Source organism: Hakea prostrata, chromosome 6, assembly GCF_041222555.1.
Source record: "Hakea prostrata isolate BN-2017 chromosome 6, UWA_Hpros_2, whole genome shotgun sequence".
Classification (NCBI taxonomy): Eukaryota; Viridiplantae; Streptophyta; class Magnoliopsida; order Proteales; family Proteaceae; genus Hakea; species Hakea prostrata.
Window position 1 is genome coordinate 33,955,451 of NC_142605.1, and position 23,043 is coordinate 33,978,493.

A 23,043-nucleotide genomic window follows, 5' to 3' on the forward strand; every position below is an offset into this window, starting at 1 on the left:
CGATATAATGTTCTCGTACATCGCGGTGCATGCCAGCCATATGTGCGAGGACGGTCGGACCACTGCACTCTCTTCAAGTCTGACTCTAAATGTACATGTGCGTTCGATCAGTGGCAAAAGTTTATACACGTGGCCGTCTATTATACTCTACGTGGTGTCACATCATCTGCTATTTGCTTTGATCATAGCAACTACGGAACCACGGGCTCAGGAGAAAAGATAATGTAGATCTCCTTGAATTTTTATTTTTTTTAAGTAATCTATTTTCTTGGACTTGGTGACCCTATACAAGAGGCTTCTGCCAATAGTGCTTATACTACGTAAGGCGTTAATGTTTTCACACATATAAGAAAAGCAAAAACTAAAACGTAAACTACTTAATCGTGAGACACAAGGCTTCATTGACGACAAGGTTCTGAAGCCAAGGAACAGAGAAATGCCGATAAATTCGTGGTTGTCATGGAGGTTAAAGACTGTTTTAAACTCAATCATACAAAATAAGCATAAACACAACCTTTAGGAGAGTGTCTTAAGTAATACATAACAGCTTTCACCAACATACATATTTTGAGAAAACCTTGAGTTCCAACACACTCAAGTTCTATGATAAATTAAATTTTGTTCAGTTTTCTCAAACAAATACATAATGGCTTACATAACAGGTCTTCACCTATACTACCTCTCATTTTCGACATTGAATTTTAAATCCACATTTGTATCTGTTTAGGTACACTATTTATAACACTTATACGCGACCGATTATTGTGTATTATCCAAGTGAACAAGTGAATGTTTCTATCTCCTCTGAATATAAGTTCCTTCTTATTTCTAACAGAAAGAGCATTTCCCGCAGTACACAACTACACATTGAGCCATGCTGATCATACAAGATACACCCCTAAAATTAAATAATAAACAAACAAGAAAACAGATATAGGAGGCGTTGACATAATATTACTTGGCTAAAGCTAAAAAAAATGAAAATACAAATAATACTTATTCCACTAGGAGTACTTTCAATCGCGGTCAGTTGTCTCCAGAACTGTGCACATCATTGTAATCAGCCACCTGCAAAAAGGTCTGTAAAAACTACAACTATTATGGTGGTAAATTCAGAAGTATTTACCAAAAAAAAAAAATTCAGAAGTAAAATATCATCATGCTTTTTTTCAGAAATTTTTTTTATCAACTCGATGTTTATCGGTGCATGCGGTGACAATAGGATTGGATCTCATTGTCTAACAAACACCAAGTTTGTAACCCTCTGTGTTTTATTCTTCACTCAGCTATTTATCAAAAAATGGAAGATTACGAAGCACACCTGTATCACAATCAAGATACTTCACAATGTGTTAGCCGCCACATCTGCAGTAAATTCACCAAATATATAAGGACATCCATCCCATTTCCCTCGCTCCCTTGCCTCCCAGTATCCACCAATGTAGCGGAAAGAGCCGTCCTCACTATCCTTCTGAAACCATTTTGGTTTCCAGCCATTTTCTTGTATCTTTGTTGACTGTAAGAATTATAAACTAGTGAATTAGTTGAGGCACTTCTACCATGAAACTTCATTAAGAAAAACAATATGTGACATTCAAACAGAGAAAAATGAATACCATGATGCAAACCCTTACACTCAGAAAACCAAAAACACAAATCTTTCTAATCAAATTAGTACTCTGGTCAGTTCCTGTTCCTCTGCTTCCAGAAACTGAGGAAGAAGGAAGCCGGATTCAATAGCATTCCAATTTTGGTAAAACATTTTTGAAACTTAAATTACAAAACAGCAAAGTCATAATGATTATGAGGGTGGGAAGAAGAGACCTAGTAGGGCCATTGATAAAAGAGATAAAATCACCACCAAAAGGGACAAGAGAGATGCATCAGCCTTACAAATGAAGTTTAGCATCTTTAGTTTAGGATTTCAATTCGTATCTTAACCTCACAGTATATACAAACACAAATGGTTACAACCAAATAAGGGTAATTTTCATCTGGACCCACTAAGGTTTGGTCCAAGTCACTTTTAGTCCAATTTAAGTTTTCTTTTGCATATGGGACTCCCCTGTGGTTTCAAAAAATATTAAATAAGGACAAGCTTAACAGAATCTGTTATTTTAATAATTTTTGTGACAAAAATACCCTTCTTTTTTTTTCCTTCCTTTTTTAATAAGTTTATTTCTTTTATTCAAAGAATAAATGTAAAAATCTGATTAGAAAATAATCTCTTAGCACCACGAAATGAGACCTCTGGTATTTCCTTGCCGGTGTCTTCGTTTTCACCGTCATCGGCAAAGAACTCGGCAGTTGCTTAGCCGGGAGGAAACTCACCGAGTTGGCGCAGGAGCAGCCACTGCTTCAACAACACAAGGGCAGATTTGTATCTCTTTGATTGCCTGGAGTTGGATTTCAAGGTCAGATTCCGCCTAGCACTCTCAGTCGCCGTACGGCGCTTCAAACCTTAAGCTTCGGATCCAATGCGTTCTCTGGCCCCTTCTCTCCAGATTTCTACAACCTCACAAAGCTATCATTCCTGTATCTTCAATTCAACCACTTCTCGGGTCCTTTGCCCTCAGATTTCTCAGCTTGGAAAAATCTTACCATCCTTAATCTCTCCCACAACGCCTTCAACGACAGTATACCTGATTCTATTTCGAATTTGACTCAGCTCACTACTCTAGATCTCGCAAATAACTCGCTTTATAGTGAAGTCCCTGCTCTAAATCTCCCCAGTCTACAACAATTAAACCTTGCGAACAATAGTCTGACTGGAAATGTCCCAATGTCTCTTCACAAGTTTCCCAATTCAGCTTTCCTGGGTAACAATGTCTCTTTCACTAATAATCCCCTTCTCCCTGTTGGTGCACCTCATTCTCCTTAATCTTCTCCAAGTAGCTCTAAGCTAAGTGAATCCACATTACTTGTTATTATAGTAGGCGGATGCGTTTTGGGTTTCTAATTTTTGCTTTTGTCCTAATTGTTTGCTGTTCACATTCATCATGTAACTACTATCATGCCTAATATTTATGCTGCACAGGTCCTGTAAGTCAAGTCTATGAATCATTTCTGAATCGATGACGACTTGTCGCTCTAATTCATAGAGAGACCTCAAGATTTCTGCCAAATTGCAGAACATAAGAGTTTATGAGGGCTGTCTATTGGCTGTCGTCGTGAGAGGTGTTGATTTTGGAAATTAAATTTTGAATCGACACTGCAAATTCCAAGTGACAGTAAATGTCTTGCATGAATTACAGCTCAACTCAACATGGCAACAGAAGCAAGGGATATAGGGTTTCAAAGAGCATTGAGGCTACAGAGCAACAGATTGCAAGGTAAAAAACATTGCAAACAGTAAAGGAAATAGCCACAGAATCCCACTTCGAGCTCACAGAACAATTCCTGGATGGGTTGTGTCTGTCCTAAGGATTTGATCACATAGAATCTCTGCTTGCTTTCTTCCATAGTTCTGGGCTTGAAAACTTCCAAGGTTGTTTCATTAGATATCGTGACTTCGGAGCTGCATTTTTTAGTTTATTCTTATAAATCTCAATCCTGCTTAGAAATAGAGTGTCATGAAGACTAACACCACCACTGCATTTCAGAGCCCTTGTGCTCGGTGAGTTTTCTCCCGGCTGAGCAGGCCCGACGACGGAGAAGACGGAGAAGACGGAGAGCATGGCGAGGAAATATCAGAGGTTCTCATCTCGTGGTGTTAAGAGATTCTTTTCACCATAAAAGATGAAAATTTTACATTTATTCTTTGAATAAAAGAAATAAATTTATTAAAAAAATTAAAACATATAAATAGAGAAGGGTATTTTCGTCACAAAAATTATTAAACTAACAGATTCTGTTAAGCTTGTCCTTATTTAATCATTTCTTGAAACCACAGGGGAGCCATATGCAAAAGAAAACTTAAATTGGACTAAAAGTGACTTGAACCAAACCTCAGGGGGTCCAGATGAAAATTACCCACCAAATAATAACACTCCTATAACTCCTCTAATACCACACTTCCCACAAAATATACAACTAAAATATATCCACATAATAACTACTGAGAAGATAACTATAGAATTACTACTGAACATCAAGACTCACTAGAATTCTTTACCCACATCACTGCACCCCAACCTATCAGGAGTGATGCAAACTCACATGGTTAATTGAACTTGTAAGATAGCCATGTAGAGAAAAATAGGAAAATAATTTGACAGAACATCTAAAGGAGCAATAATATGAATTGCCACCAAAAAGTATAATCACTTTTCACTCATCTCGTTGAATACCCCATGATTAACTTTGCACCTAGTGGAAAAGGAAATCATATGAGGTAAGGAAAACACACGTCTCTTGAAAGAGGTCTACTTTGGAATTTCACTAGATGAGCTTGATAGGACCATGGGATCTGAGATTATGCAACATGGAGGAGAGAGAGATTTAATGCTAATTGGGAGGAGGGGGGATTATAAATAGAGGGAAAAGTGTATGGAAGGGTTATCGATTATTAGGCGAGGGGGGGATTATAAATAGAGGGGAAAGTGTATGAAAGAGTTATCGACTATTAGGCGAGTGAGTTTGGGGCAGCCTCTGGCAAAGGGCACCGTGAGGTACTAGGGGTGATTGGCACCATTAAAACCAATGAATTCTTGTGTAGTTCTCGAGTTTTTGTATTGAATTTCATAGTGGATTTGAAGGTTCTTATCAATAGGTATCAGAGCGTTGACGGTCCCAGGGAAGCAAACATGGCACTATCTTTGTGATGCCCCGCATCTTTTAATATTATTATTTTATGGGTAAATATCCCTTACCTCCCCTCTTAGCTGGACAAATAGCACTTACACCCCCTCTTACTTGGATAATATCACTTACCTCCCCTCTTACCTAGCAAATATATCAAATACCTCCCCTCTGTTAACTTTTTCCGTTAAATATTTTTCTAAAACCCCAAACTACCCTTAGCTAAAATATTTTTTATTTTAAACCCTAAATTACCGCAATCACCCTAACAGTTAAAATACTAAATTACTCTCAATTAAAATAATTATTAAAAACTAAAACACCATAGTTAAAACCCAAATTATCTTTAATTATTAAAAGCCCAACATACCCTCTCTTTTTAAATTTTATCAAACAATTAAAAAAACACATACTACTATCAAGTAAAATTAAAAATGCAATTAAAAAAAAAGGTATGTTGATAAAATTAAACACGTACTACTATTTTGTGTTTTTTTAATTGTTTGATGGTTTTTTTATTTTAAAAAAAAAAAAAGGTATGTTGGGCTTCTAATAATTAAAGATAATTGAGTTTTAACTATGATGTTTTGGTTTTTAATAATTATTTTAATTGAGGGTAATTTAGTATTTTAACTGTTGGAGTGATTACCGTAATTTAGGGTTTGAAATAAAAAAATATTTTTAGTTAAAGGTAGTTTGGGGTTTTAGATAAATATTTAACGGTAAAAGTTAAATTTAACCGAGAAAGTTAACAGAGGGGAGGTGTTTGATATATTTGCTAGGTAAGAGGGGAGGTAAGTGATATTGATAGAGCCCTTGTATCACAGTATTACACTACATTAAGGAGAGAGAGAGAGAGAGAGAGAGAGAGAGAGAGAGAGAGAGAGAGAGAGAGAGAGAGAATTAGGGTTGATTAGGGGTTATAAATAGGGGTAAGATGTTAGGAGGAAAGGGGGGAATATTTTATGAGAGCTTTCTTAGGCAGCCGTAGGCTGAGGGACACCACTGTGAGGTGTGGGGGGTGACTGGCACCATAGAAACCAGAGTCTATCTTGTTAATTCTTGCAACTTTGTATAAATTTTCCAAGATATTATAAGGATCTTATCAGATATTTACCCTTATTTTATTATTGTGTGAATGTTTCAGTCTTTAAGATTATTAAATGATCATGATGGTTGGTTTGATGGTTTAAACAAATGGTTCGAGTGTAATTAAATAATATCTTAAATGGAACTAGACTCCAATTGATATTTTGGTCAAGATCCGACATCACTTGTGGGTCCCACAATGGTATAATTAGACTGAACTGAAAACAAGGAAATGATCAACATAATTTTCTGAACCTGGAGGTATTAATATTCGCACCTCAATGGGCCCTACGTAAGATAATAAAGCGGGCCCACAAGCCCATAAAAAAGCCCACTAATATATATATTATACGTGTAATAGTAAGAGGAGAAAGAGATGGATGAGGTGATACCTCCCTCTCTATCCCACCTAATGTGGGTGTTAAAAGCCTTAGAGGTGGTATGAGGTGTCATTTAATAAGAGAAGAGAGAAAGAGAAAGAGGAGGAGGTGGCATTTTTAAGTGAAGTAATAACGTGGTAATCCAATTGCATATACATGATATATAATATGGCTAAAGGATAAGAAAGAGAATTAACTTAAGAGAAGAGGTTTTGCGTGCAGAGAGAATACAGAAGCAAGAAAGAAAGAGAAGAGAGAAGAGAGAAAAGAAGTGTAGAGGAGAGAGAGTAAAACAATTAAAGAGGAGAGAGAAGAAGCCATTAAAGAGGAGAAGAGAGAGAAAAAGTGGAGAGGAGAAGAGAAAGAGAAGAGAGGATAGAGAAAGGAGAAGAGACAAAAAATAAAAGGGAAACCCTGTTGGCTCCCACGTACTTGAAAATAGCCGATAATTATTCAAAATACAGGAGAGAGGATAGACTTTTAACTGAGGCAAAATCGAGAGACGAATATGGAACATGAACAGATAAATGATATTGACCAACCTAGGTACGTTATAAGTGGGTGACTCCACTTAGTAGACAGGTAGCATTCACATATTAATATAAAATCTATCTTATTTATTCACTCATACAATTTATGGAAATGCATGATATATTGCTTTGTGAATGGCATAGAAATGCATGGGATCGGATGACAACTTAAGAACTTGATTGAAATGTTTGAATTGAAATGCCGATAGTATTCTTGAGGTGTTGAATTATGAATTTGAAATGATGCTTATGCTTGTTAAATTTAGAATTACCATGTTCTCATATTTAAATGATTGGATTATATGAATTGTGTCTAGTCTTATTCAGATAAGACTAAGTGATGATTGAAATGTAAAAGGTACATTGAAATTGACATAGTAATGCAATACTAAAATTGAATATAAAAAGAGTAAGAGAAAAGGGAAAAAAAAATGTTAATGGCTTTTGTATAGAATACCTAGTCTAGTGCTAAAAAACTGGAAAAAGAATCTCTTAATGAGAACCTCTAAGACTAAAACTGAGATTGATGTCACTTGTGTGGTTTAGACTAATGGTGTCCTCTCTATAGGTAGTGCTTAGATCTAATTTAATAAAGAAAAAAAAAGGAAAATGAAAAGAAAATTAGAATGCATAATGCTATATGATTTTGATGTGATAATGGATGCATGATGAATTGCCTGACTTACTTGCATGGTTGTCTAAATTGTTTACTGGGCCGCGAAGCTCACTATTGTAAATGTTAACAAGTCATCAGATACATGACAAGGGCAAGGGTACTTCTACCTAATAACGCCTTTAAAGTTGACGATAGAAACTATTTTTCTTTTTTGTTGCAACTGATGCTTGTTTAACTGGACTGTGGATGTATATATTCCTTTGAGATTGTATGTACTTAACTAAATACTGTTGAAAGCTCAAATGTAAACATAATAAGACTTTGGACTGTATACATATGTTTATGAGTCAAACTGTCAAACATGTTATCTATCTTAGTCCTTGGAAATGTTTAGTTTAGCATTGTTTTTAGTGTTTATAAATAGGTTGATACAGAAAGGACCTGTCACGTGCCCTGGTTGGGTGTCTGTAAGGTGGGCCCCACCAAGCCTGTGAAAACTAGGGTCATGACAATCTTGATTTTTCGGTGAAGGACAAGTGGAGCTATGGATAGCAGAGATCCTGTTGTTTTGTTTGGAAAACCAAATTGAAGAGCAACAATGATTGAGTGTGACTCTCCAGCATTTGGACGGAGAAGCGTTAGAGTGGGTTTACCGGAGAAATTGGCCTGTGTTGATTGGAAGAGTTTCAAAGAAGCCCTGCAAACTGATTTTGGCCATGGCCAAGCAGCAAACGTGAACTCAATTTTGGACAACAACCAAGAAGAAATTATAGGTGCTAATGGAGTGATGGAAAGGAAGATTAGGCCAAACCGATGGGAAAAGCACAGAGTGGAATAGCCAAAAGAGATCGATGGAATGTTGCAGTGGTCTCATGCCACACTTGCAGTAAAAGGCAAAAGAGAGGTTTGCTTGTTCGAACCAACATCCCAAAGTTTACAAGGCTCAATACACATCTAAAGACCAAAAGCCATGTTATGCGGTTACAACTGGCAATGGGGCAGGGTGCGATTGATAAGCGAGAATTAGTGAAGGAATAGAGGACTCTGTTACTAAACAAAGAAAGGGGCAGCATCGCTTAAGAGGGAGGATCGATTGGGCGATGTGAGCGCCAGAGAAACCCCCGTGGATGAGGGTGAAAGCAAGAGAAAAGGGCCCAAATTCCTAGGCGGCGTCTAGGGTTGCTGCTGGCCAAAGATGGAGAAGACGATGCAAGAGGAAGTTAGGGGGTCGTTTGGTTTACACTAAGCCAATTAATGGGTTTGGTTCATACACTACGGGCCAACGATTTCTTATTTGGCCCAACTTAGGACAGCAATTTCTCAAACTTTGGGGCCAAGCAAACCAAATTCAAAGATTGGGCCATCAAGTTCCCTAAGAAACCTCCTTGGGCCCACCCATTCTATTAACCCTAAGCCTAGCCCATCCTTTTCTACTCATGGGTTTAAGTGTGTGAACCCCACCAATTCAAAAGACACACTATGGGCTTGGCCCATTTCATCACAACAAAACCCAATATCTCTCGTTTATAATTTGGACCCAAATAACTCAGCTGTACCAAGACCCAGTCCCAAGACTAGTATGAACCAAGGACTTACCAAAGAAGCGATCTGATTGAACCAACAAATTTGGACAGAAGGCACAAGAATGGAGCTGCAACGATTGAGCTGGGTGCTGTTTACGTTGCCAACAACAAAAGCTTCAAGACCGAGTGGATCACCCCTAGTTTTGATGCTATTTCCCCAGTTGTCTTGCAGATCTGCTTTGGGGCTCTAGCGCAGAGGATTGATCGCAAGTTTGGGACGGTAGTACCAAGGAGGTTGCTCGTGAGGCGAGCACACAAGGACCCGATGCTTCTCACTAGGTTGATTCCTTCCACAAAGGGACAAGATGCTAGGGCAGCTGTGCTCAACGGAACAGGTACCAACGACACGCGGGCATCTGCTCTAAGGGTCACAGAAGGGGTTTCTGGAACAAGTGGAGTTCCTCTCCCACGTACAGTCTAACCGGGTTGACATTGGAAGTGTTGAGGCTATAGTACTCGGTGCTCCTCTCTCATTGTCACCTTCTGCTTTTGTAATTCACATCCCTGCCGAGAATGGCTTATATCCTAGCGCTGCAAATGTAAAAATACACATTGTTCCAGCAATATCCTTCGATTACTCCCCACTGTAATGCATCAATGCATTTGGGTTGGACAAATTGGATGCTTCACACAGCAAATTGCATAAGTTTCACGGCAGAAGTCCTTGAAAAGAGAACTAATTTTCGGACTATCTACCATTCTATTGCCTCACTACTTTTAGACTCTAGCATTCTAAATCAGAAATGTTTTGATGCTGTTTATGGGGTATATTTTGGTGGTGGTGCTCAAATACAGACTCGCTCATGGTGGCACCAACTCAATCCTTCAGGTGGGTGACATTGCAAGGGTGGTATTGGACATCAATTGTGCCTTGGGCAATGGGTGTGTTATTCAGCCTTGGAGAATGATGCTGAACTAGCAAGGTTACGTGGCAAACATGTGAAGATCAAGTCTCTAATTTTCCTTCACCTTGAGGGCAAGGTGAATTTCGAGGGGATCGGCAGTTGATATGACCCTGGGATTTGAGATTACGCCACACGGAGGGGGGGGGGGGGAGAGTGCTGATTGGGGGGATTATAAATAGAAGGGAAAGTGTGAGGAAGGGTTATCGATTATTAGGTGAGTGAGTTTGGGCAGCCTCTGGCTGAGGGCACCGTGAGGTATTGGGGGTGACTGGGACCATTAAAACCAGTGAATTCCTTGTAATTCTCAAGTTCTTATATTGAATTTCATAGTGGATTTGAAGGTTCTTATCAGAACCCTATAAAACAAGGACAATAACTACATATCCAGTGAACAAACACTAGTCTTTCATTGAAAGGGGAACACCTCAAATGGTGGAACACTAGAATGAACTTTGTTGTCTGGTAAGTGGTAACTATGTTTCAAGACATGAACCATAACTCCACAACAAGCATAAGAAAATGGTTTGGCTATCTATAAAAAATAAAGAAAGCTTTGCACAACTATCAGAAAAGATGAAATAACAGAGGATAGTTCTCCACATACCATTCTTTGTCTCTTTTCTAAGCGCAGCTTCTCTGCATTTGCCTTCTCGTATTCCCCGTTCTCTAGATGCCTCTGGTCTGGTCTAAGCCTTGAATCCGTAGGTGGAAGCTTCTCCTTAATCCGTGATCAAATACTTTGGATCAGACAGAGCTAGAACAGACAATAAAATATGAATAAGAGAAAAAACGAAGCTTGAAAGAAACGCGACTCAATACATCATCTCTACCTTCAGCCCAGGTGTCAGCTCATTTAGTGTAATTGCAAATGATGTTAAGTTGTACCGAGTGAGATCAGGAGGAGGCTTGTTCCTTCTCCATAATAAAGAGGCATCTGGGGGTGGAGTACAACCCTTGGCCTTGGGAAACCAATCTCCATGGACATAATACATGCTCTCATCCCACTTTCCAAATAGTGAGGCAACCTTTCTTCCCATCACATCTTCAACTATTCCTTGCACCTGCTTGACACATTTAGGCTAGTTACTAATTCAACATGATAGTTATTTAAATGAAGAAAATGTAAGACAGCTTGGGCGAAGATCTCAACAATGGTTCATCATGATATTTGATACTTTCATATCACCCCACGTGAAATATGAGAAGCATGGTGTTCTGGACCAATCCATTTTCCAAAAGCAAGGGAAAATGTCAGCAAAGATGACTAGAGTCCACATAGAAGATTACTGTTTCAAGCATGGTGTTCTCCCCTTCCCTTTCTAATTCTGGGCCTGATGACCCATCACTGGATCCCTTGGTTCATTTCTCCCATTCACCCCATTCCCTGCCTAGGGGCCCTGGCCCTCTCAGCCCCATTCCTCCCTCCAGCCATGGTCATTTTCACCCTCCCCCCAGCCATGGCCCATCTCACCCCTCTCTCCACCTCCAGCCATCCTCCTCCTTCGACCCTGTCCAGCCCCTCCTCTCTCCTCTAACCCATTTTCCCCTTGAGCAATGATTCCTACAATTCCGACCTTGTGGGCTCCTCTTCAGAAACCCCCTACCCTCCCCTTCGGAGTTGTAGGCATAGTTCCAGGTCTAACAAAGGTCGTCATCACCTTGACCAAGATTTCATTGTGGAGCTCCATTCTTCCAAGAAGAAGAAGAAAGATAAAAAACACTAGCCTCTCTCTTTGTTTTTGTCCCAGCTTTTGGCTATGGTTTCCTCAAGCTTTGTAATTTCTTGAGATTTCTTTGCTTAGTGCCGTTTGGCTTTGTTGAGCTTAGCCCTTGGTCTTGTATCTCTTCCCCATCACCCCTTTTTCCCCCTTTGGTTAATGATTTTTTTCATTCATCCAACAAAAGATTACTGTTTATGCTTTGTCCAACTCAAGAGTTGGTATGAGAATCAAATAGCTCAAAACACTGGGACGTAGATTAGAGGATAGCAGGTGGGTAAACAATAAAAGGGCATACCTAGTACAAAAGCTCCCACCAGTGAGGGGTTTGGGGAGGGTACATAATGTATACAGCCTTACTTGGCTCCAGTAGAGACTGTTTCCTGACTCAAACCACAACCCCTGGTCAAAATGGAGCAACTTTGTAGTTGAACCAAAGTACAACAACAATAAGCCTTGTCCCAACTAAATGGGGTTGGCTAAATGGATGCTTGCCTTCCAATTAGTTCTGTTTGAGGTCATGCTAGATACAAGGCCAAAGCTATGCATATCTTTTCTCACCACTTCTCTTAAGGTTATCTTAGGTCTATCCCTAGCTCTTCTAGGGGCCAAAGTCTGCCCTCTAATAAGTTACACGCAAAAAAATTGTCAAACATAAACTGATACTAAATTACTTGCCTGGTGAGGGTTGCGGTCAAGTATGGACTGTTCTCTGAACCTGAGTTTACATGAATGTTGACGGTTACCACGTATATGCAGTGTCCCATGGTGATCACAGTATACTTTACCAAGGATAAGATTGTAAATATTTGTGGTAACCTGTCAGGATCAGATGCTTAGAATACCAACCTAATGTGGATATTAAAGAGAGGTCGTCAGACACAAAAACAAGGAGCATGATGCAGCAAGGTGTACCTTGCTCCATTGGAAGATCTCACCATCATCAAACTCAAGCGTCAGAACTCCCACAGGATCAAGCTGAATTGATCGCCCCCAGAACTTAGTCCTTAGATTGCTGTCCCCCCAAAATTTCCACCCTTTACCTTCACAGTGGCAGGCAATGAGTGTCGGGTGGTGGCAAACCTGTCCAGAAATGAAGACAAGCTTAGGAAAACAAACATACGGACAATTAATATGAAACAAATGAACAATGGACGCCAACGAAGTCAGAAGGCAACAAAATTACCAGCAAAAACTGCAAATGCAGTTATATGACATTACCCAAAAAGGTATTTTAAGAGTGAAGCACACAACTTAAGCATCTTTAAATTCAAGTTCAAGACTCCAATATGGCTTTGCATTGCCTTCCAAGAGGCGGAAATACTAAATATACAGAATAATTTAACATTTTAAGCACATGGCTCAGAAACCATTGTGTCGACAAACTAAGCTTCAATTGTCCAAATTTTAAATTCACCAACATATTCATGAAATTATAAGCTGTTAAGATTACAAACTGAACAAAATAACATACAAGCAAAACATCATACCATGAGTTGAAACAAAACCCAACCAAAGTGTTCACTTGGGAGATCAAATCATGCAATCACGGTATACTCATGGTAAAAAAATAAATTAAGCTAGTTAAAGTATTCTATAGTTAGATGATAAGATTTATTCGTATTAATAAATAAAAAAATGCCATGCTACAAACTTTAATTCCAACCCTCCATCCCCTTAAGAAAACAGAGTTAAAGATAATAATAAAAAGCCCAACACCTTAGACTCAATTCTCTATCATAGAACAAAATTCAGTCGAAACTTACGAAATTTTGACCAAAATTCCCATTTTGGGAATCTTGAAATGAAAAACTAGGGGACCAAAAAAAATCCCAAGTTTCGACGAAACCATCAAAACCATCAAAACCTAGTTCAACCCAGCTGGACCAGCTGGTTTATGAGAAAAAAATTCCCAAATTTCATGGGAAACATGGGAAATTTCGTATAAACTTGAGAAATTTCGAGGAAACTTGGACTTTTTCCTTCAAGTTTTGTAGCTTTCCCAAATTTTCAATTTTTTTTTTCTTTCATATTTCCCCAAATACCCCCTCCATCAGGACTTCCCTGTCCAAATTGCATATTCCCTCAGACTGGTTATCTTAGGCATGTAGATGACTAGACTTATAAAATCATAGTTGTCGATTACCTTGACAACTATAGGCATAAAACATCATGGGATGTCTATGTTTGTTGGTTGGAGAAGAGGATGTTAGAGGCATAGTGCTACTCAGCTCAAAAGATAGATCCACCAAGGCAATCCTCTTGGCATTGAGTTGTACTTTCCTTTTATTGTCAGTTACTTTGTATTTAATGTTTTGAAGTAAAAAATTATATATTAAATGTTATGTACTTAAGTAGTTAAGTTTATAGTGTACTTCCTGGACAACTCTACATGGATGTTATATACATTAAATGACATATTTATATTCATGGTAGGAGAGCGAGATCTCGCTACCATGAAAAAACGAGATCTCGGTCGAGATATGCCATTTTTTGGGCGTCATCTCAATAGCCCATCTCGGTGGGTTTTAGGGTCCTAGTTGGGCTAAAACTTGGTATTTAACCTATTTAAGGCTTTTTGAACACACTAGTGGCCTTGGATTTGTGAGAAAACAGCCCTAAGTATGATTTCTAAGTCTACCCATAATGTGAAACCGAAATGCTGTAGGATTAGAGAATGCAAGGTTATATAACATGCAATATAAAACCATTAAGGCATATAAATGAAAATCAAATGTATCAAATACATCAAATAACTTAAATGTCAACAAGATAACATTCATATGAGTATTACAATCTTAACTTTCGAGAATAGAATGATAAAAGTATACAACCGTTAGAAGTTCTATATAAGTCATTAACGCATAAGTTCATAAGACAAGTAGAGGATGATTGAGCTACCTTTGATATTGTAGATGTGCTAAGAGTAGTTGCAAGTGAAACTTTGACTGAAATCCACAAAAAATGGGGCAAAAATTGAGAGTTCCAGCGAGATATGGCAAGATTTGGGGCGAGATATGGCGAGATATGGCGAGATATAGCGAGATATGGCGAGATATGGCGAGATCTCGAGCGAGATATCCCATTTCACAGGTCTCACCCTTGATCTTGTCTTGGTTTATGAAAAAACCGAGATATCTCGCGAGATCTCCCACCATGTTTATATTGACTTTCTTAGTAAAATACAACCAATGTGTTCTTTATACTCTAATTAGGTTATATGCAAAGTCTCACCCTAAAATACTCCCTAAAATTTGTCAAAACTTCATGTCGAAACTTGCACAAAAAAGTCCTAAGTTTCCTCGTAATTTCTCAATTTTCCACCTGGGTTTCCCATTTTCACCTAGTCAAAACTTGAGTTTCCCTCGAATTTTTTTTCTATATTCTCTATGCATCCAACCTTAGACTTATTTATGATCTTACTCCCCTGACATATACTAAGAATACCCAAGATTCAAAAAGTCTTCAGGTCATGTTCAAGGGAACTTGAGAAATTCAAATTTAAACAAGCAACTTGCCAATCTACCACAAGAAACTATGAATGAATGGCGAGTGGACCAATTGAATAACTATCCTTAATAAAGCTGTGAATAACATTTCAATTTTGAAAGTCGACCTTACATGAAACTCAGGGCAGTAATGCATTCCTTGCCCAGTTTTTGTTTCTTTATTTATTTTCTTCTTTCTTTCTTTCTTTTTCCTTTTTCTTTTTTTTGTGGTGGGGGGGGGGGGGGGGCAGAGTGGACCAGTTGAAGGGTGGGGAGGCAAGAAACATTGCTTCTGGAGCATCAGCATCCATCATGATCAAGAAATTGCTCTCTGACACATCAGACCAAGTTTCCAGTTTTCTTTATTAAATAAAAGTCACACTGAAATATTTCACCCTCAAAAACCACACTAGAATATTCACCCAAGAAAAAAAACGAAACTGGAATAATTTGGCTTCCATTAAAACAAAAACAAGATTTTGGACAAACTAGACCATTGACCCATAGACGCCATGCATTCACATGAGAATAATGCTGCAATCAGTAGAAGCAGGTCCATATGTCATTCAACAACTTAGATATATTCCTATGTGGACCTATCTAAGAATTCTGTGCTACTTATAATGTTATTGACTACTGACCTTCTCAGAAATGAAGCGGATTGCTTTATCAGGATACTCAGCTTCATATGTTTCACCCAACAAAGGATTGAAAGGTTTGCAGTGCCGACCTTCAGATGAAGCATATCCAGAGACCGCAAAAGCAGCAACATTCAAAACTCTGAGTAGATTATTCCCCTAGCAACACGTTAAAGCCTAATTTGAGAAAAGTAAATACAGATGGCAAAACATCATAACACAATAGGTGAAATATATTTTGTGGAACCTACAGATGTATAAATCCTAGTTTCCAGCTATGTAAGTTAAAATATTTATTAAAAAGAAAACAGCATTTGTTATAATTAATTTCACTTCTGAGACTCAACAAGACTAATTTAGGTTTCCGATAAAGCCAAGCCCATAAATTGAAACAGAATGGAAGACAACATTATGCATAAAAATAGAAGTTTGACCTATATAAATCCAAGTTAATGAAGTACCATATCAAGAACTATATTGACATTTTAATCTCAACAACTTAAAATTTTCTAAAATAGAAATTAAGTGTAAATTACCCAGCATTGAATTATTACACACGGGAAAGATTTCTTTCCCAGCACAAGAAAGTGTGAATAACTAGATCATTGTGCATTTACTCCAATTTCTACATTTATAAATGAATCAAATTTCTTAAGCAAAATTACAAAATTCAAAAAGACAAAGTCAGAAATTATATTCAATTTGAACGAGAGATTGTAAAAGAAGAATCCAGTGTAGCCAGACAAAGAAAAACCATCACTTAGATCCATTTGGTTTTGGCATACAGGGAGTAACCAATAAGAAATACAAAACAAGTAGGATCCACAAATAAACTTTACCAAATAGACAGGGAGGAAGAGGGTATATTAAGGGAATCTAACTTTCCAGGAAACAATGGATCAGCTGGGGTTTTGGTCTAGCGTTGAGAGTGAGTTGGTAGGGTAAGCTACTATCCTAGTCTAAATTTTGTAATGTATGGAACAAAAGGTCAATGGGGCACATCAGGTTTGGACAGGCAGTAACATTGAATTCTCTTTAGCTGACATATTTAGTACAACTCCAGGGAAAACATAAAAACAAGAACTTCCATACTGCAATCAAGACTGTGCAGTACCTACCTTTTGTCCACAATCATATGCTCGATCTAGAAGATAAGAGTACTCCATATCCTCACAGCACTTCTGTAAGGATGATATTGGTTCATTGAAGTAAACGGGAAGACAAACTCGGGTAAGGTCCTTTCCAACATTGTCTTTTATCATTGACCAAAGGCTGACACCCTTCTCTTGCTCAGCAGGGTCGGGAAGTTTCTTTCGCCTTTCAATGTGGGGATAACTGCAGTTAATGAATTCTGCTTCCGCATGCATCCTATCCACAGGTTCAGAGTAAGTTGAACACTTATCCACAACGTCCTGAACTTCAGTTTTAGATGGATGATTAGATGAAGAATTGCTGAAAGAATCCCTAGTGTCAAAGAAGAGTGTCTCATCTACATCTGACAGTTCCTCAAGTTCTAGCTTTTCAATAACATCCGATGATTCAGTTGTACTCCACTCTGAATGCCCAAAAAGACAGCAGAAAGCAAAAATAAACACAAAATTCAGTTCACACAAAATTTATTCCAGAAATGCCTGCAATGAGCAACAGCTCGAAGTCACCATAGACAACTTTCACTGAAAGAGTTCAAATACTATTGGATAACACAAAAAAATAAATCAATTTGATCATCCTGAGCAGAACCTTCCTTAATGGGAATATAGAACAGACGAGCAAGCCAGAGATAACAATTGTTTATTTCCTTATTTTCAAATAAATCAATTTGATCATCCTGACCAGAACCTTCCTTAATGGGAATATAGAACAGACGAGCTAGCCAAAGATAACATTTGTTTATTTCCTTGTTTTCCTATGCTCATAATACTTCGTTCAATTTCACAGCGACCCAGCAACACATTAGTATATATTTATAACCAGTAATTCAATCATGTGCATTCTTTTCAAAAGGAATGGGGGAAAAAGAACACAAAATGGAATAAAAAGGAGAGGCAGGTAGACAATATTTAGACATGAAGAACGGAGTTGAAGTTTTTGTCTAAACACCATCACCATTATTATCAAATAGATAGCATGGGAACTTCCAACTCTCATAGTGAAGCTAACTAGTGTTAATAATAATCCTCATTAAAACATTTCAACAGGATCACTTACTCAAACCAAGTTCTATTCAATGGGCCCATTGGGTGAGGTGCTTAAGTGTGAAATCTACAACTGACTGAACACTTATCCATTTTTCTTAACATAAAATTTCCCCTTTCAATGAGATTGTAAACAGAAAACCATGCCACTGTAAAATTGTAACAGAAGAACCACCAGAGATTCAGTTCATTAGGAAAAATACACCCCATGCTTCAACAAAATCGGATAAATCAAACAAAAAAAAGGATAAGGGGCAATGTTCTCCCGAATCAGGTAGGACAACTAGCTAATGTCTATGAATTTGTCAACATCACTAAAGAACAGAGCAGAGTTAGGGTAAGCATTTTGTCCATGTCTAAAGCAATAGAACCAGTTAATGGCATAAAAACGAGCTTCTTTTAACTTCAACTAATGCCGTAATGCTATAGTGATTGAACTATTTAATGCTATAAGCAACTTTTTGACATTTTTAATTCCAAACCCATTAGTAGTCATAACTTGCAGCTTGTACCAACTCAGATAATGCTAACTTATTGGCCAAATTGTATTATTTGTAACACCAAAATCTCCCTATTTGGATGAACTCAGTGTGGACCAATGAATTTATGCATATATAACCTAGATCAACCCAGTTTTGATTCAGACATAACTTAATTGTCGCTCAGGGGATTTAAGACAAGATTCTCGTCCAAACCTGATTAAATTTGTATTTTTTATTTAAAAAATGAAATAAAATATCTGGGTTTGGGTAAAAAGTTTCATGCTTAGAGGGTCTTAAAAAATCCAACGAAAAAAAAAAAAAAAACCCCACTAAGAATGAATAGTTTCATCAAATAGCATACCATTGTATTTTCCTTGTTCAGTACTTGGATATTCATCCTTTCCCAGCTGGTACTGGGTTTCAAGTAAACCAGGGGCTTCAACTTCAATATTTGCAGCCTGCGCGTGCAAGAAGACAACTGTCCACCTTAAATGAAGAAATTCTAAAACAAATATAGAGAAACATTCGAAAGATAAAGACAACGGTACAACTGCTAAACAAGAGAGAAGTCCATTAAAAAACTAGTAGACGATAGTGCATCAAAATTAACGTGCAAGACACTTTTTAGGAAACCATAATATATAAGCCAAGCTAACACCATTGTACATATTTTATAAAATTTGAGCTGAAGAAATATTCCACAGCTGGATATTCTTAATTCTAGCATCCAAAATACACCTCCATATACCACAGTAAAGAAATGGTATACCAATATTGCATTTTTAAGCATTGTCATTTGAAAACTGATCTACATTGAATGAGGGACCCAATACTAAAACAATTACACAGACAGAAACATAAAAAGACAAAGACAAATAGCAGACACTCCATTCAAAAGCAAGCTTGTAAATATGATACAAATAATTTTTTACAACATGCCTCTACATAGCATGACATGGTTACCTTTAATCAACCTTAGAGCACAATAAAACAGGAAGTCACAATTTAATTTCCCAAACCAAGCTTCTTTTTTAATTATAAGCATCAAGTACCTCCCACTGCCTTAATGTGTCAAGCAGGCTTGATCGTTCTTCACAAAGAAGTTTGAATTGTCCATGTAACCCTGAAATTTCTGACCGCATTATCTGTTCACATTCCTGGATAAGAATCTCATTGATTCCCCCTTCAAGCAATCGATTCCTAAGCTTTTCAGTGGATACAGATAAATTGGCTGAGATATGGCAAAGCTTATCATCAAATGGCTTCAGCGAAAACAGGTTCCGTGTTGAGGTCAAAGCATTAATCCAAGCCACACGATCTTTTTTTGAGTTAGTTCTCAGATGCAGTGTCTTTGTAGCAGTGAATATGTAGAAACGTTGAACATCAGACCTACTTTCACGAAATGTTGAGATCTGATGATGAAAGGGAAAAATACTTATCACTCCAAGTGTTTAGAATATTATATAAGCAAATTAAAATAATTAATTTCCTATAAAACATCTGTAGAAAGGAATACAAGTTTAAAAGTCCCAAAAATAATTTTAGTACGAGCAGATTAACTAAAAAGAATACATTAGCGGACTTATGGAAAATTCTATCCGAAAGTTGTTCAGGTTGAACTATGTATTAATTTCAATCATTAATACGAAGAATTATTAGGAAAAACTCAAAAGCACATGAATAAACACAACCTACTTAATTTCAACATTTCAGTACCCCAAAAAAACAATTAAAGATTTGGGTGCGGTGGATTGTGATGCATCTTGTCTCCAAGTTTTCAAGAATCAGGATTTGTTCAGTCAATATGAAATTTAACAAGGCTGATCCTGATTCCAACTCGTCCTATTATTGTACGGAAACTGGAGTTAGGTAACTAAAACATTCATTCCAGGGTGAGTCCAAACCAATTCAGGTGTATTTTGAACCAATCCATATTGGAATTCAACGAAACGATCCAGGATCCCAATTCCATGTTCATATACCACTTTTGCATACATATGAAATGATGGTTTAACATTTAATAGGGGTTCCAGATGGAAGGTAGTTGCCTGAATAAACTGTGGGGCTACTGAACTACCTGGCAGAGGTTTTCAGGTGCTCAAACTAAAAATACACGAAGAACAGCAACAGCAACGACCATAATAACACAGATAAATCTAATTCACCTTGATATGCTTTGTCAAAAAGAAAAAGGATTCTAATTTACAACACCAACCATGCTGTACAAAAGCCAGTCAGTCTTGTTATGTAGAACAAAGTTGATGTCAAATAATAGGGCACAATATAATACATCGATTATATAGAAAATAATTTCTTCCATTCCACCACCACCAGAAAGAAACACCCCCCCCCCCCCCCCACCTTTCTCCCAACCAAAAAGAATCGAGAAGGAAAATCGGTAGAGCATACTTCAGGTCAGTCGCAACTGGCAAACAACCACCATTATACCACCCTAAGAAGAGCAAGAGATTACCGTATGCAGAGCTGGACTCGTTTAGCATTCGCTCAGAACAAAGATACAGAAGAAACCCTCAACAACCCTCTAGAGAGAATTATTTAAAAAATAAAAAATAATAAAAATAAAAACTAAAACAGTGAAAACACAATTAAACTGCCTCGCTCTAAGATTTGTTACACTAGCTCCTTGAACTGGACTAAATCGACACCGTTGGTAGATCCCCAGCTGACCTGTTGACGTCAAAGACAAACAATAACAGCGTCTGCTGAAATGAAGCGAATCAACGACCTTCCAACCCACCCACCAAGATCAAGTTAGCCATTCGCTCAAGGCATAATTATATGTTTCGTTTTCCCCACTTTTCCTCAGTTAAAGAAAGAAAAGAACACCGAAAACCCCAGCGTCCCAAATCCTCGACCAACTCCCACGGTATAATCGTATAGACTGAGGTTAAAAGAAAGATCAGAATAAAGACGTAAAGCGGAAGCGATCCCATTGGTTGGATAATGGAGGCGTGAATGTGAGTGTGGTTGGACCTACTGTTTCCAGACCTATCCAGTAGCCCTTCGTGCCTAGAAAACACCTGGTGATGTGACAACTTACAGAAGATTTTTTTTTTCTTTGTTTTTTTGTAGAACTTACAGAAGAATAGCAAGCAGTGAAACTGTAAATGAAGCGCTAGAAATGTAAATCCGGAAGAAGGGGACGGAGTCACGGAAATTCGGAAAAGTGGAAAGCATTGAATTTGTCAAGAAAAATAGAGAATGTAGGACTCAATGACTCGCAGCCTAACAGGGCAGGAAAACATTTTGCTCGGTAGTACACACAAAATACAGGTTTGGACTTCTTCAGTGTTCCATTGGCCGGAGGAATAAGATGAACGATGAAAAAAACCTATGGTTCATACACTTAAAAGTTCAGATATCCATGCTGTTAAAATCCAAATCACAAGATACTGAGACGAGAAAGGACGGAACTGGTAAGGTTCTGGTTCATACAAACTGCTCTCGAATTCAAACAATCTGCGGAATAAGGCAGAGGAGTAGGATGAACGACGAGAAAACCTGCCTTCTTTCCCCTTTTTTTCATTTATGGATGCATAGTAAAGCTATTCTCAATTCGAAAATTTCATGTTGTTAGCACTTGACATGCTCCTTCTCTTTAACGTACCTTAAGATGAACGACTCCAACAGGTTTCTCTGGCTTTCGTCTCCCTTTGTTGTCGATGCCTGAAAGACGGACAGTAGAAGCGTCTCCGATCACTCGAACATCATCGCTCGTCCACATTTGATCTAGATCCTCCGACGGTCGGATCTTCGAATATGAAAGAACACCATTTCTCAACAAGAACCATCGGGATCTCCATCCCTTGCTGTAATTGGTCCATTTGTAAAGAACTCCGGCTACATTGATGCCAGTTCCAGTTTCCCTCCACGCATTGCAGTCAGATCCGACAGAAGCCGAAGAGAGACCTCTTCTAAAGGTTGAAGCCTCCGGCGATCGATCTCCGACCCCGGGGCTCTCCATCGAGACACAACATAAAGGATGCATTTCCTTTACTCGCATTCCGATCACCAACTGAATTCAACGATCATGTCTCCATTAAATCACAGCTGCGATGAAAAAGAAAAGAAAAGAAAACTAAAAAGTTACGGAAGTTTTCATGTGCATTAAAGATGGAGAAGCTCAGAAGAATCCTGAGAGTTCTGAAACTAACAGAATTCGAGGGAACGAGTGTGCGCGCGAGGAAGAGTGAGTGAGAGGGAGATTTGATGATTTAGAAGAATTAATAAATAGAGTTAATTCATAAAAGTAATACAGAATGGAGGATCGTCAATTTTATTGCACCATTCATGGTTCAACTACCTTAGGAACTTGAAAAAAAGACCGAGAAATTAGTGAATCTCGGGAATATCTCGTGCGAGGATTTTAATGTTGAAAAGTGACTCCATGGGCAAGGGAAGCGGAATAGACCTACAGATTTTACAGTCCACTTTTATAAGAAAAAATTGAAAAATTACATCATTAACTATTTTTGGATTTTCTTTTATAACATTAGGCACTCAATATTAACAAAACTAACTAAAATTATTTAGTTAAAAAATATATAAAAATCATTGTTTTGATTATTTTTGTAAATTCAAACTTAGTTTTAACTAATTTTTTTTAATTGAAATATTTAGTAGATAGTTTTGTACAAGAAAACCTATAAAAGAGAGTT

The 23,043-nt window shown here is 37.8% G+C and overlaps 1 protein-coding gene across 3 annotated transcripts; it reads right to left on the bottom strand.

Moving 5' to 3' along the window:
• Window positions 1–376: 376 nt before the first annotated feature.
• On the bottom strand, window positions 377–22,687 carry LOC149013507 (oxysterol-binding protein-related protein 2A-like). 3 transcript variants are annotated; one of them, XM_089157897.1, is made up of 12 exons: window positions 22,540–22,686; window positions 21,993–22,435; window positions 19,417–19,776; window positions 18,726–18,822; window positions 16,806–17,242; window positions 15,691–15,846; window positions 12,477–12,644; window positions 12,240–12,380; window positions 10,674–10,904; window positions 10,448–10,561; window positions 1,322–1,516; window positions 377–1,080 (listed from the first exon to the last, which is right to left on the bottom strand). In XM_089157897.1, exons 2-11 carry the CDS (start codon window positions 22,386–22,388, stop codon window positions 1,343–1,345), a joined length of 2,274 nt encoding a protein of 757 aa, XP_089014023.1. In that variant the 5' UTR covers window positions 22,389–22,435; window positions 22,540–22,686; the 3' UTR covers window positions 377–1,080; window positions 1,322–1,342. The 3 variants fall into 3 exon arrangements, with proteins under 3 accessions (XP_089014023.1, XP_089014021.1, XP_089014024.1); XM_089157895.1 differs by having other exon boundaries at window positions 21,993–22,686; XM_089157898.1 differs by lacking the exons at window positions 377–1,080; window positions 1,322–1,516 and having other exon boundaries at window positions 10,468–10,597; window positions 21,993–22,687.
• Window positions 22,688–23,043: the final 356 nt, after the last annotated feature.

Coding starts and splice junctions, on each gene's coding strand:
- LOC149013507 (XM_089157897.1), bottom strand. CDS start 22,388: ATGCGAGTAAAGGAAATGCATCCTTTATGTTGTGTCTCGATGGAGAGC. Junction 12,645..15,690: donor TCCGCTTCATTTCTGAGAAG/GTCAGTAGTCAA, acceptor ATTTCTGGACAG/GTTTGCCACCACCCGACACT. Junction 1,517..10,447: donor TAGAAAAGAGACAAAGAATG/GTATGTGGAGAA, acceptor TAATTCTTACAG/TCAACAAAGATACAAGAAAA.